General features: G+C 40.9%; 1 protein-coding gene across 1 annotated transcript in view; it reads left to right on the top strand.

Annotated features, from left to right (window-relative positions):
- Positions 1 to 14,589, top strand: part of hmcn2 (hemicentin 2) — a 36,706-nt gene that overhangs the window by 4,642 nt on the left and 17,475 nt on the right. Inside the window, exons 5-25 of the mRNA XM_055224228.1 lie at positions 2,545 to 2,716; positions 2,796 to 2,902; positions 2,966 to 3,086; positions 3,227 to 3,490; positions 3,600 to 3,744; positions 4,077 to 4,198; positions 4,418 to 4,690; positions 5,120 to 5,261; positions 5,550 to 5,677; positions 6,065 to 6,178; positions 6,256 to 6,414; positions 6,847 to 7,035; positions 7,602 to 7,697; positions 7,797 to 7,924; positions 8,019 to 8,163; positions 8,619 to 8,731; positions 9,476 to 9,635; positions 9,758 to 9,917; positions 12,212 to 12,339; positions 12,459 to 12,710; positions 12,894 to 12,977. Coding sequence (XP_055080203.1) covers positions 2,545 to 2,716; positions 2,796 to 2,902; positions 2,966 to 3,086; positions 3,227 to 3,490; positions 3,600 to 3,744; positions 4,077 to 4,198; positions 4,418 to 4,690; positions 5,120 to 5,261; positions 5,550 to 5,677; positions 6,065 to 6,178; positions 6,256 to 6,414; positions 6,847 to 7,035; positions 7,602 to 7,697; positions 7,797 to 7,924; positions 8,019 to 8,163; positions 8,619 to 8,731; positions 9,476 to 9,635; positions 9,758 to 9,917; positions 12,212 to 12,339; positions 12,459 to 12,710; positions 12,894 to 12,977 — 3,202 coding nt within the window. The remainder of the gene's footprint in view (positions 1 to 2,544; positions 2,717 to 2,795; positions 2,903 to 2,965; positions 3,087 to 3,226; positions 3,491 to 3,599; positions 3,745 to 4,076; positions 4,199 to 4,417; positions 4,691 to 5,119; positions 5,262 to 5,549; positions 5,678 to 6,064; positions 6,179 to 6,255; positions 6,415 to 6,846; positions 7,036 to 7,601; positions 7,698 to 7,796; positions 7,925 to 8,018; positions 8,164 to 8,618; positions 8,732 to 9,475; positions 9,636 to 9,757; positions 9,918 to 12,211; positions 12,340 to 12,458; positions 12,711 to 12,893; positions 12,978 to 14,589) is intronic.

Raw genomic sequence — 14,589 nt, forward strand, 5'->3', positions numbered from 1 at the left:
CATTGCCTTTAACCTGTATGGGTGAAATGTTTTAGATTTCCTTTCACAAGCTTCTCACAATAGTTTGCAGGAGTTTTGGCCCATTCCTCCAGACAGAACTGGTGTAATTGAGCCAAGCTTGTAGGCAGCCTTACTCACCCATGCCCTCTGCTCGTGCATTTTTAATAGGGTTGAATTCAGGGCTTCAGGGCCACTAAAAAACTTTGACTTTGCCTGAGTGTTAACTTCCTGGCTTTTGTCTTGAGATGTTACTTCAGTATATCAGTATATCCACATAATGTTCTTTCCTCATGATGCCATCTATTTAGTGAAGTGCAAAACAACCTCAAAACATGATGCTGCCATCCCCCTATTTCACAGTTGGGATGGTGTTGGGATGGTGTTCTCAGGCTTGCAAGCGTTCCCCTTTTTCCCCCAAATGTAACGATGCTCATTATGGCCAAACAGTTCTTCAGACCACAGGACATGTCTCCAAAAATAAGGACACATTTTGGACCAAAGCACGTTCATCTCTGAGCATATGATGGTAGGACGTACCCATGGTGTTTATACTTGTATAATTGTTTGAATAGATGAAAATGGTGCCTTCAGGGAGCTGGAAATTCCACCCAATAATGAACCAGATTTGTGCAAGTTCACAGTTCTCTTCCTGATATCTTGGCAGATTTTTTTTTTTATTTTCCCATGATGTTACACAAAGAAGCAGTGTGTTTCAGGTGTGCCTTCAAATACATCCCCAGGTGTGTCTCTAATTAACTCTAATGTTTTCAGAGGCTTTCAAAGACATGACATCATCTGGATTTTCCCAAATAGTTTAATTGTATAGTAATCTTACTGCATGTATCTATACTGACATTTAGCAAATACAAATCATTTTGGTAATCCTTATTGACCTAAAACTGGAAAAGTTTAGTCTGATTTCCTGTCAGACAGTGAGAAAAAAAAGCATATGTGTCTTGTCATATAGGAATGTAAACTTCTGGTTTCAACTGTATTGAGCTCTAAAAACATTCAGTTGTATAGTTGTTGAGTCATCAAATACTATATCATTGGACCCCTTCACATCTTAGACTATCTCACTATCCCCCATAAGTCTGTACACTCATGTATTACCCACTATACTCTTTACTACTGCAGGCTCCACTTTGAAAGAGAAAAGTCTTGCCAGGTGTGTTTTAGAATTCCTCTGAGGAGTTGAAGGAGATCCACGTGGAATTAATTAAGTCTAATGTCTTTGATTTGTGGCAGGATGTCTATTTCCCTGTCTGTCGCTGTGGTGTTTAGGATGGGGCAAGGTTTTAGACGACCCCTGGCCACTGGCAGCAGAAAGATATTGTATGTAATATAATGAGGTATAGAGCAAACAGAGGGGTATCGTGTGAGCCCACTGTGATAAACCAGATGAGGTTTCACATACGTTTAGATCTTCTCTCTTGCCTGTGGTGAGAACAGGACGTGGCTGCTAAAGTGCTCCTCAAGATCCAGTGTGGCCCTGACAGCAGTGGCCCACTTTCAGAACCTTAATTTGAGGTGTAAGTACTGAGAAAGCACCCTCATCCCAGTCTCTTACATAAGCAGCAGACAGTGTCACAAAGCAGATGTAGGTCAGATCTTAGCAGTTTCCTGTCCGGCTCCTGATGGCTACACATGTGGCAGACTTCACAGCTGTTTCCAGTTGTAAAATGCAGAGAAGAACCAGCTGCTGTCAGCACCCACTGGACCTGCCATAGAGACAACGGAGGCGGGATAGGCTTGATTACATTATTAAAACATTTACTTTATTTTACTTATTTTTATCCTCATAAATATTATTCATTTTTGGCTTTTGTCCCTTGACAGAAATGTTCCTTTCTTTGAGGTCAAAACAAATAGATAACAGTATATGGAAATGTCTATTGTTTTAAGCACATCTGTGCTATTCTTTTAGTAAAAACAAAAGAAGACTGTATTCAATATTTTCAGTTAACTATGTCAACTCTAGTTGAACTTTAATAGTGCCTTTTCTTTTGGATCTATGGAACAGTATTATCTTAAATGATTATTATTTTAGTCATCTCGTATGCACTTATACTCTTTTTAGAGGCTGCAGATTATTTGTACAGACCGGTGATATGCCTTTCAAGGGAGTCAACGTTTTGACACCATCTGGCTTTTAAAACCAGAATAAAATAATATGATACAAAACATTTTCAGTGTATGATTGTGTTTCTTAAAGAACGGTCACTTTTTCTATTCTGAGATATAAACCATATGATTCACAAAAGCTGCAGAGGTAGACAGGAGCCTGACAGACTGTGGGAGACTCTCTTGTGGGAATATATGCTTGGAAGTGTTGAAAACTGTATGTCATCATTTTGACAGTGGAACTGCTTTACATTTCCAAGTGTCTCAGTGGAATAGGCTGTGAATGAAAGACAAACATCTTGTGCTGATGTTAAGAGGACCGGACACAGCAGTCTTTAGTCCTGTCTTCTGTTTGTATGTGTCTACTGTACATCATCACACATCACCTCTGATAACACTTCTGTTTTATTCCCTTGGCAGGTTTTAAAATGGGTTGAGGAGACAGTCCAGGCCATGAAAGTCCACCTGCTTTCGTCTAACCATGACAGTGCTCAGGAGAATAGATGGGACGTGCCCATTGATCCCAGTCTCAGAGAGGTCACAGTGTCGCTCAGTGGACCAGCACCGCAGATTGAGCTCAGCGACCCTTTCGGTATCTACTTCTACTTATTTGTCACACATTACTACTGTACTGTGCCACCTGCTGTAGCATGTTTTTGTTTCTTTTCTAGGCCGTGTAATCGGTGAGGAGGAAGGACTTACAGAACTCTTAAACATCCCTAACTCTGCTCGAATTGTCAATCTTAAATTTCCCCGACCTGGCACATGGAATCTAAAGGTATCATTTTCAGGATTAATATTTATTTAAGCCGTGAAATGAAAACATTGTTCTTCTCTAAAGGTGAGCTGTAGCGGTCGACACACCCTTAGAGTCACAGGTGTCAGTAATCTAGACTTCCGAGCCGGCTTTTCAAGCAGCCCGGTCTCTGAGTTTAACCACACAAGAGAACGACCAATAAAAGGTAATCCAATCTCTGTATGTTTCTGCACTTAACACAACTGGAAGTAGACTGTGTAATCCCTCAGTCGTCCAGGTATGATCCTGTCAACTGGACAAAAGCTTAAGAGTGAAACTTGAAGTAAAACCACTGTCCCATTATAGGCCTTCCTGTGTATGTCCTGTTGAAATGCACTGGCCTGAAACCACCAGGTCAACTCAGCCATGTGGAGCTGGTCTCTGGCTCGGGGCGCTCTTTACGGACTATCCCCGTACCACTGCCCTCCGACCTCGGTGAACAAGGACTTTGGAGCATCCCGGAAATCCGCACCCCCACACAGAGCTTCTTTATAAAGGCCACTGGTAAAGATGAGGAGGGCTACCGTTTTCAGCGCCTGTCCAGTGTCTCCTACACCAACATTATCCCAGGCAAGACCCCTCACTCTGGGGGACACTTTTTCAGAAAAAGGCTTCATCTTAGCTAGCACCTCATTAATCTTCTGGCTCACCTTTAACCTCTGTTTCCTTTCCTGTGTAGATCCCCCAGTCGTGCGCATGTCTGACGTGGTGAAGGGCTTTTACATGCTGCCTGCGGTCATTACCTGCTCAGTGGAGAGTGACATACCCTACAGACTGAGGTTTACCAGAAGTGGGATAGCCCTGGGAGAGGAAACGGTCTATCAGTACGTCACAGTTTTTCCCAGTATTTTCTTAAACGCAGTTATATTCCCGTAGCTGTGCCCCCAAAAACCAGCAATAAAAGTGATAATTAGATTCCTCAGTCACTGCGCTTATAGTGATCGTGTCTGTAAAGAATTACTGCAGCTCGAGTGGTGTATTTTATGAGCTCGTCTGTGAGGAAATGGGATACATTTTTGGGAACATCAGGTTGTGTCATCTTCAAAGGTGTTAATTATACTCTACTTCCATTAAACTTCACTGTGTTTGCTCAAGTAAAGTGACACATCTTCTCATCCTGTCAGCTAAGGTCACTGTTTTTTTGTCTTTTTGTCAGAAATTCTGCAGTGGCATCATGGGAGATTAGTCATGCTTCAGCCGAAGATGAAGGCCTATATGAGTGTATAGCACAGAGCAGCGCTGGACAGGCACGAGCCTTAACACAACTGACAGTTAGAGGTATAACACAACTAGACACTCACACTACACACGCAAGATCCTGCATTTATCCAATATAGCATCCCTTTGAACTACAGTTCCATTCATATTTCATGTTGAATGCATTAACTGATAAAAAGCAGGCCAAGACAAACATTGGTTCTGAAAGTAAACTGTCTCAGCAGTATTTGTTCACCGGTGATAACTATGGCCTTGTGTTTTTCATGTTTCCAATGACAGAGCCTCCCCCGATCCTGAAGCCTGCAGTCAATGTGACTTCTGCAGTGGGGGGAGTGGCGGTCCTGTCCTGTCGGGTTGAGGGGTCCATGCGACACAACTTGACTTGGTTACGAGCGGGTCGTACCATCCGAGCCCGTACGGGGAGGGTGAGGGTGCTACCAGACCATTCACTACACATCAGTGGAGTACAGCCTCACGACGCAGGAGTGTACCAATGTGTCGCCAGCAATTCCAATGGAAACGCTAAGATCACTGTGTGGCTGCTAGTCCCAGGTACATTAGTAAAATGTTAATAAATTATTTTATCATCAAACTAAACAATTCTTAGTTCTCAGTTAAGGTCTGTGATACTACCAAAAAGTTGCCACTAGCCTGTTAGTCCCTAACAACCTGGGGTGAAACTATGTTTGGTGTTTTTTTGATATTTCATGATGACAGATAACTCTGTCAACAGTAGACTATATATTAAATTATATTAATTAGTGCAACAAACATCTGCTTTTTCAATGAATATTTGTAGAATTATAATTCTATTAACAAAGATAAGCTATTTATTACGTCAGTGTGTTAAGGGTGATGGTATCGGTGCTTGACTCTTGTAAACCTGTAATAACAGGGCCATAAATGACATCATGTTGCCATAGAACGCCATGAATCACACTCTACCCTTTGGCGCTGTCTGTTTTTTTATTCCTATTGTAGAGGCTCCTTCTGTGGAGGTGCACCCCCAGAGTCAGGTTTTCTCCAGAGGGGATGACATCCGCCTCGTCTGCTCTGCGTCCGGCTCCCCCCCTCCCCAGCTCTTCTGGAGCCATGGAAACATATTCCTCAGTAATCGGCCGAGGTAAAGGAACACTCAGCCCACTCATCACCTACAGCAAGCGGGACACACTCATGGCATTCCAGTTAAACAACATGGGCTGCTGCCAAATCTTGTTTTTGTGCAAAGTTATGTCAGTGGGCTAAATCTATATTTTCCAAAACCACAAGCACTTCACATGTCTGTAAAACACAGAAAAAAACTGTTCTTAATACTTTAGAACCACAGAGAGATTTAATGATACATTTTATTTTCACATCTGCTCATGTAATCATATCCACAAACATGAATTTTGTCAAATGCATGTTACAGATTGAATATCAACAGGAATGGAGTTTTGACCATCAGAGGGGCCCTTCCAGAGGATGCTGGAAACTATTCATGTGTTGCAACTAATGAGGCTGGAAGTAGCTCTCATTCAGTGTTACTGGTGTATGCAGGTAGGTCAACAAAACATATATATTTTTGGTTTCTCCAGAAGATTTAGTTTCAGATGGAGAATGCAAATTATTATTTATTTCCAATGTTGTTGTTTTATGTTTCTCATAGAAAGTGATAGCCATTTGTAGCCATTTAAAGCTTTTGGTCTTATGTTGGAATCAAAACACTCATCGGCCGACAAAACCTTATGCTATTCAGACTTTGACATTATCTTAGTGTGCCGCTTTTAGTATTCATTCTTTTTAGTGTCATTTTTAACTAGAATTATCTGTCAGAAAAAATAAATCAACATATTCTTTAATCCAAGCTGCTTCATTCCTCTCTTGGCAGTGCTGACAGTTTTGCACTTAAAATGTTAATAAAATATCACCCCCCCTATTCCCCAGAGGTTCCCAGGATCAGCGTAGTAGAGCAGAATATCATTGTGTCAGTTGGAGGAGATGCCACCCTTGAGTGTCAGACTAGTGGCGTTCCCTCCCCACTTGTTCACTGGTACAAAGGTATGCATTAGTTAAAATATGTCAGTAAATCTAATTGGCTGGTAGGGTGTTGAAGCTTTTTAATTATGTCTTTTTAGGTGAGCTGGACATGAGCTCTGCACCTTTTGTGGAGCAGGATGAACAGCGCGGGACACTACACATTCGGGGGGTACAGGAAGTTGATGCTGGACAATACACGTGTGTGGCCAGCAACTCGGCCGGAACATCCACTGGCACAGTCACACTTGTGGTTGGGAGTAAGTATCAACAGGATTTCCTTAAAATAGTGTTTAAAAGGTATTCACCATTAACTCTAGTCATTACTATACAAGATTTTTGCAAAGTTAGACATAAGGAAAGACCAGTATCCATGGAGAAATTACTGCTTTGTCTGGAATCTTCCACAGTATGGCATAAACTGTCTATGTCCACAGAGAGTAGCAAGTGCCACCACCGGGCCAAGTTACAGGTCGGATTTGTGGAGAGGTGACACATTATTTTTCAAGGTATTTTATAGTATTAACACACCTAAAACACTGTGGAATATTCCAGGAAAAGCAAAAACACTACATGGAGATAACAGGTAGTAAATCCTCCACCAGAAAAGTTGCATAATGAACTTTTAAATAATTGAGGTAGGAAAGAAATAATGTCTGAGCTTTGTTGAATTGAATGTATTTCTTCGACAGTGCCTCCCTTGTTTTCTGAAGCACCGGCGGACATGACAGCCAAAGTGGGGGAGAACATTACCCTCTCCTGTGCTGCTCGGGGCGTCCCACAGCCCACAGTCACCTGGTATAGAGCAGACAGCAAACCGCTTCTTACCAATCCCCAAAGTAGGACAAAGCTTTTGGAGAATGGGCAACTTCAAATCCACAGTGAGTTATCTTTAATCCTGGTCACAAGGCTGCAGGGTATAATGGCCGTACCCGTTTTGTGTATTATATTGTGTAGATTGTATTAGGACCTACAAATCCACCACGCACATTCCACTGCACTCATGACAGTCCCGAGCGTAGATAATTGTGGCTATGTCTGCATGGAAGGCTTTTAAATCTTTGTGAATCCATAAATGTGAAATAGACTGATGCAAAATAATATAATATTTGTGTGCAGAAAAATACAGTACAGTATCTTTACAGTCCTTTCGGGAATTGCCTTCAAGGTCTATTCTGACTAAACACATAATAGCTTTTTATGTGTTGTCTTCAATGCTTCCATGAGAATTATGTTAGTGAGTAAGCCATGTGTGTTGACAGACTGGAAGCAGACCTATCCCCATTAATCCTGTTATTTTCTATTTTTACCTCCTAATTGCTCTGCAGTAGTGCACTTGGCTCTCAGTAAGGGAGTTTTTAATATAAAATGTGGTTTCAATTTATTGTGATTGTTGATATATTCTCCCGCACTAGACAAAGACTTAACAGTAAATTGTGACCTGCAGGTGTCTGGCTGGACCATGAAGGAGTGTATATCTGCGAAGCCAAGAATCAGTTTGGCGTTATCAAAGCTGAGGCCAGAGTTAGCGTCACTGGACTGGGTAGGCTTGTGGAATATCTGACCTTTTATGTATTTCTTATCTATATGTTTTAGATCTTTCTGTTTGTAACTATCATTATTTCATTATCATTTTCTTCAGAACCCCCTCTACTTGCTCACGTTGCCCCTGTTACTACTACAACCATTGGCCAGTCTCTTAGTCTCCCTTGTATGCTACTTGATGGGATACCTCTTCCTGTGCGGCATTGGACCCATAATGGAAAGCCTGTAGGTTTTGATTACATGCTTAAAAAATGTTTCAAAAGTATCTAGCATTAATCTTGGAGTAATACTGATGAATTGAGTTTTCTTTTCCATACAGATCAGGCTTAGTGGAAGAGTGTTTGTGCGCAGTGATGGCAGTTTATACATCGAGAGAGCTTCTTCTGAGGATGCTGGGATCTATGTGTGTACTGCTGTCAATGTAGCAGGCTCAACAAACGTCACAGTTACCGTGGACATTCATGGTAGGGCATGTCTTAAACTGTTCTAAAGTCTGCGCTCTGTTTACCTGGTCAAAATTTGGCAAAACCATGTCACATTAGTAAACTAGGTCTATATTTGAATGAAACCAAGTCAAATCCAGACAGGTCTAAATTAGAACACTGGATTTTGTGAATACTGTAGGTTGTAGGTTGGCAGGTTATCATGTGCTGAATAAAAAAACAAAAAAAACAACCAAACATTCGACCACTTGCCGTCATTATATTGCGATAGCTTGGTTTGCTGATTAGATGAATAGGACAGTGTCAGACATGGGTTGCTAATGACAGACGTTCTGGATTACAGTTCATCATCACTTTGTAATAAAGAAATGCCATGCGCCTTCATTCCACTGACTCGCGTGGACATTGCTAATGATGTTAGCCCAGTATTATAACAAGTTTAGACAGCTGTGTTTTATGACCTACTTCTTCCACAGTACCACCAGAGATAAGCACTGGCCCATACCACTACATCGCCAATGAAGGGAGAGCCATTACACTGTCATGTGAGGCAAGCGGAGTCCCTAAACCAACCATTGTGTGGACCAAGGTAAAATTTAATACTCAGAATTATATACATTTTTGTAATGTTTATGTGTAATTATGGCAAAAGCAATAGTGTAGCTTGAATTTACAAACCAATGCACAAATAATCTGAGGTACAAAGCTAATAATTTCACAGGCACTGTAATCAGCATTACATTATCATGACCAGACGGTGTAGCCATGGCAACATTACTGTACTGTCAGCATAATAAGAACTTTCATAGTTTATTTAAAGCCATAAGGACATGAGAGACAGAAGAACAGAATCTCCTCCTGCCCAATAACTGCCATACGGCAGTCGCCTACTGCTCACCACAAGTTTTCTCAACCTCACTGAAGGATGAGTCTTATGTAAGAAACACATTTCCATAGATCGTACACTCTGTTTAGTTATGTTAGTTATTTTGGTTTCTTGACAGTGTTTCTTGTGGTAGGAGTAGCAATAGTAGCAGTTAGCCCAAATATTGTATTAATGTAATTTATTTGATAATGCCATTTTATCATGTCTAAATGTTGTGAAGCCCTTGTTCAGGCAAAGTGATGTTTTTCAAATCGGTTCAAGCTATTCTGTGGTCAAACATGTGTCTTTAATAGTGTGCTATCTGTTTTATGGGCAAAGACACAAAGTTACATGTGACTTCTCTGTTCTTACTCTGAAGATAAAAGGGTAGAGGGAGATCTTAGTTCCAGCTGAATGTACCATTGAAGCTTATTTTATAGTACATTTGGCATACCACTTTTTCCCCAGGGAAGACAACCTTTGCCTAGGGACCACTCTTCTCTGCGGCCCAATTCAGATGGAGACCTTTTCATCCCTCACCCCACAGCTGAGGATGCAGGACTGTACATCTGCACTGCCACCAGCTCTGTGGGTTATGCCAGCCGCGAGGTCCAGCTTAGTGTCAACAGTAAGATAACACAGCCTGAACACATCCGCCCAGACACTGCTTTGTTTGATGTTACAGTGACTTCTCTCCATTCACTCACAAAAATCGTGCTCCACATCACACTAAAACAACTTCTATTACAGCTCTGCCCCGGATAATGGGAGTGAGTGGTCACAACAACACAGTGAAGATGGCTGTGGAAGTAGGGACAGAGGTTGTCCTGCCCTGCGAGGCCAAGGGCAGTCCATCCCCACTGGTCATATGGAGGAGGAACGGGAACCCCATTCCACCGGTCACAGCTGGGTAAGGACAAGCACAACTCAACTCAAATTTTGTCTTGTATACATTATTAATTATCATTGAGAATTCACTTTGCCCACTCTGCAAGAAAGATAGCATGAAAGAAATGAACACCAACTAACAACATCTAGATCAGGGATTCCCAATCTATGGTATGGGTACTTATTGTGGAACATGGGTATTCTATAGTGTTTTTGGAGATCTAGCTCTTTTTTAATCCAACTCTGGAACATACATGCAATGATAAATATCCCTCTCTGTTTAGTGCTGGTATTGTTGTAGATTAGTCTTAGTTAGGCCCTCAAAAAGACCCTGTTGTTCCTTGTTTTGTCCTGAAATTTTGTTAGTGTTTGTTTTTATGGGTTAGTTTGGGCGTAGGTTTGTCATAGACCTGGAAATAAAACAGATTTCATTATTTGTCAGCTATTTTAAACTACTCTTTTTAATGGCGCAAGATGTCTTGATATTTTTAGTTTGCTTTTATATCTGGTCCCTCATGATGTCGACAGGATGACTAACTTGTAAAACTTTAGATACATAGTTTATGATCCTTGTCACCCGCCCACCTCAGTAGTATTTGATCGACAGGTAGTGAAAGGGTCTGGGGGCTGTAATGTTGACTGATAAGGTTGCACTTTCTGAGGTCAGAATGAAGAAGGGTGTGGGGGTGGCGTGGGGGATGCCAGGAAGAGGGGAACAAAACGAACTGACCGAGAAAGAGATACAAGTCGTATCTGCCTGATGTGCACCTCCCTGAGGAGCGTTAGCAGTAAAACAACATGCTGACTCTTTACTAGTGCTGTCTGATGAGAATAACATAGCTCTATGAACCACCCCCACATGTGCTTAGGCTACGCACTTGCAGGAACTCTGGAAACATCCCGCTGCGTAAAGGGAGATTCATTCTCTCCAGCTACTTTTCTGGTCAGAATAAACGTTAAGCCCTGCCGGTAGATGAAATATTTGAAATCATTGGGCAGTAAGATTTATACTATGGCAAAGTGTTTAGTCTAGGGGTAAATCAAAGAAATTGTGGGTGTTTAATGACAGAGCCCCTCCATTTGGTCACTATATTTGTCTCAACCAGATCTAGGTCTTTAGAGCTATTTTTGTCCCAGTTTTATACCAAATTGTACATGATTAGATATTTAGAGTTACAGTTCAACAGGATTTGTCATGGCTGACTTAGTCTAATGTTGAGGTGTAGAAGTGAAGTGCACTTAAAGATGGACATTGTAGAAGTTGCTATCTTGTTTCAAAGTAGAAAAGCAGGAGCGACAGTAGCTCAGTTGGGAGAGTGTTTGTCCACTGAATTTGAATTCCAATCTCGACGTAAACATCATTGGTTGAGCGGTCAGATCCACTGACCCAAATGTTGGGCGGTGCGATTCTAGCTCCCACAGATGAATGAATGCTGTCATTGTGTCCTTGGGCAAGACACTTAACCCACCTTGCCCCCGTGTGTACATACACTGGTGTATGAATCTGTATGTGAATGGGGGTGGGGTGATATCACAAAAAAGAAAAATTAGCCAATTTTCATATTGACTGATGATCTATTTTATCTTGTTAAAACCAAATAAAATGGCTTTTAATATTAATTAGCTAAACATAAACAATACATACTTTTATTATTGCTATTTAACACAAAATCATTATTGCTGTTTATTTGAATTTCTACCTCCAAAATCTGAACTCTGCTCCAAACCACATGCTTTTACTGACAGAGGACTGACTGCAGACCTCTTGATCTCAAAAAGAACCACGCCTATCTCTGACGATTACAAACTGCTGAATCTCTATCTCAATTTGATTAATTGTGCAGCCCTATTTCAAGGCCTCTTCCTGGGCTGTTGGAGTTAGACCACCATATGTGAAAAGAAAATAGAGAACGCTTTGTGCTTTTATACAACATTTTGTTATTGTTACAACTGAGTTGCCTAGCAGACACACTTATCTCAGATACATTACAGAGCTGTGTTTACATTTGTTGTTATACAATTGCATATCCTGTGCTGCAATCCAGCTTTGTACACACGCACTAAAACCATGACCTACTTTTACCAATTTAAACCTAAGGATAACTACTGTGGATTTTACATAAGAGGTTCTGTTCTCTGTAAATCTGGTTAAGCATAGTATTTGTTCTTTGTTGTCACTATGAAATAGCAAACAGCTATGGGGAAATTAAACAATCTTTAGTCATGGCCAGTCTCATAAATGCACCCTCCTGGGCTCATAAATTGTCTGTAAACGACAATCGTTTTATGTTCTACTTTTACTGCTCCTCTCCTCAGGTTCACAGTGTTGCCTTCAGGGTCCCTGAAGATCACTGATGTGCGTCTGATTGACAGTAAACTATACACATGCACTGCAGAAAACCCAGCAGGAAATGTGTCGCTGAGCTACAATCTACACATTCAAGGTAACTATGGTGCTGTGATTGAGGTGGAAACGTTACAAAACTCTTATAAATTGTATACTGTAGTTCAATATCTCAGATGTAAGACATATGCAGCATTTTGGACATTTGTTGTTCTTCAGCAAAGCCCAGGATCCAGCCTGCACCATCGCTCCTAAAGGCAATTATTGGCCAGACAGTGACCCTGCCCTGTGTGGTTCAGGGAGAGCCCAGCCCTGAGGTCAGCTGGTTTCACAATGGAGTCCCTGTAGGGGTCAAGAACACTGTCCCCCTGAGGATCCAACAGGTCAAACTTTCTGACAGGGGCACCTATCAGTGTGTGGCCAAAAATAGTGCGGGACAAGAGACCATGGAGATTAAGCTGGAAATTCTCGGTAAATATCATCAGTTCATTGCATAACAAAGACAGACTTTTACTGTGCCCTAATTTTAGTTTTCTTGGAAATTTTTCCTGTGAGACCTTAACTGTAACAAATTGATTTGCAGTGACTACCTTTTACTTCATCATCTCTATTGCTCTTTGAACATGTCCTGAATATGTTTTTCTGTATTCTCAGAGGCCCCATCTTTCGTCGAACCTGGAGATGCCATCATGGAGAAAGTAGCTAACAGCCGTGTCATCATTCCTTGCCATGCAGAAGGTTTGAACCTATTTGTGTCTAACCCTAAATGTACCAATTAGAGCAAGAGCATTAAAATGTTTAGACATAGCAAAATGATCAGTGACTAATATTTGAGCCTAAAATGGATACAGCACCTGACCTTACATAAGAGGTTGTTTTTAGTTGTTTGTTTTTTTTGTTTTTTTTCTGTGGGTGCGCTGCTTGTGCATCTTCAAAGGGACTCTGTCATTGCAGATGTTGTGAGTGTCACCTCAAATGGGAGGTGTTTTTATGATCCTATGTAGCCATGCCCAGACTTTGAGGATAGATGCACTACTTCACATTTAAACAACAGCAAGGGTTTTTGAGTTGGTGTTTTAAACTTACTGTGTTGGTTGCTAATACCATATTTGTCAATTTTGGTTGTAGTTTTACTGCTTAACATTTGATACACTATGTTTTAGTTTATACATTTTTACATAAACAGATATGTAATAATTACACCCTCATTAGCCTTGATGAAGCATGAACCAGACTGATTCAGACGCGGTAACAGCTTGATTAAGAGGTTAGTGTTTGAAGTTAGGATATTAATTAAAAAGATACTAAGCCAATTATTTCTGACAGTTTGTTGTAATGTTGTTTCCTCTTCAAAAATCTGGAGTGTATTTTGTTTCATTCTCACATGTTTAACACACAAACCCTGCATATGTAGACCGAGTTCTTCTCTCAAACAGAAAACACTTTATTCGACCTTGTCATGTCATGCAGTGAGTTTTTAAACTCCATACACCTTCACTAGATACATTTGGAGGATTTCAGGTCTGGAATTGCCAATCTACTGAACAATAGTTAAGAGATATGTGTTAACTTGAAAACTAGTGCTTCGTGACATCTCAAGGTGGAACAGCGCATTTTGAGATGGAGATGCTGACAGACTAATAATAAATGGCTACTCAAACATAAGAGAATGAAACAAAATGCAGCTCCAGGTATGAGGAGGTAACATTATAACATGGCAGAAAGCTCACAGAGTCAGTCTAATATTTAAGTAGCAAGTGTAGTTATTATAATGTAGCAGCATAGATTATTCATGTTTATTTTAAAGACTACGAGTGATAAAATTAGATTATAATGGGCCGCCATATATTTCCGCACTAATGGGGCTCTCTATACTTAGCATGGGGTCTTGTCTACTTAAAGGGGGTAATTGATGTATTGTTTGTATATAAGATGTCATAGTAACTTGCTTGTTAGGAGAAGGTAAAGACAAGCATATAATGTGAAGCAACAGCTGCACCATCAGTCCGCCTGCTGCCTCAGTGAGCCACATCTGGTTTCCTGTGTGATGGGACCTGCTGCGAGAGGAATCCTAATTACAGAGCGCTGCTGCTGTAGATAAAGGACAAGGGAGTCTGAGGAGCACCATGAAGTTTAGAAAAGGGAGACTGTAGACTTCACTGGTTCTGTCCGTACTAATATTCCATTAACACTTACAACAACCCTTCAGACATTAGATTGCATGCATGTTTCAGTTTCAGTTTGATGATAATTGCAGATGGAAACCTAGAGGCTTTATAACTCTATTGGATAGTTAAGTGTTTTTTGTTGTTTTTTTGGAAGAAATGTCTAAATCTTATCATTCTTTGTT

The sequence above is a fragment of the Periophthalmus magnuspinnatus genome, chromosome 9, assembly GCF_009829125.3.
Source record: "Periophthalmus magnuspinnatus isolate fPerMag1 chromosome 9, fPerMag1.2.pri, whole genome shotgun sequence".
NCBI classification, from domain to species: domain Eukaryota; kingdom Metazoa; phylum Chordata; class Actinopteri; order Gobiiformes; family Gobiidae; genus Periophthalmus; species Periophthalmus magnuspinnatus.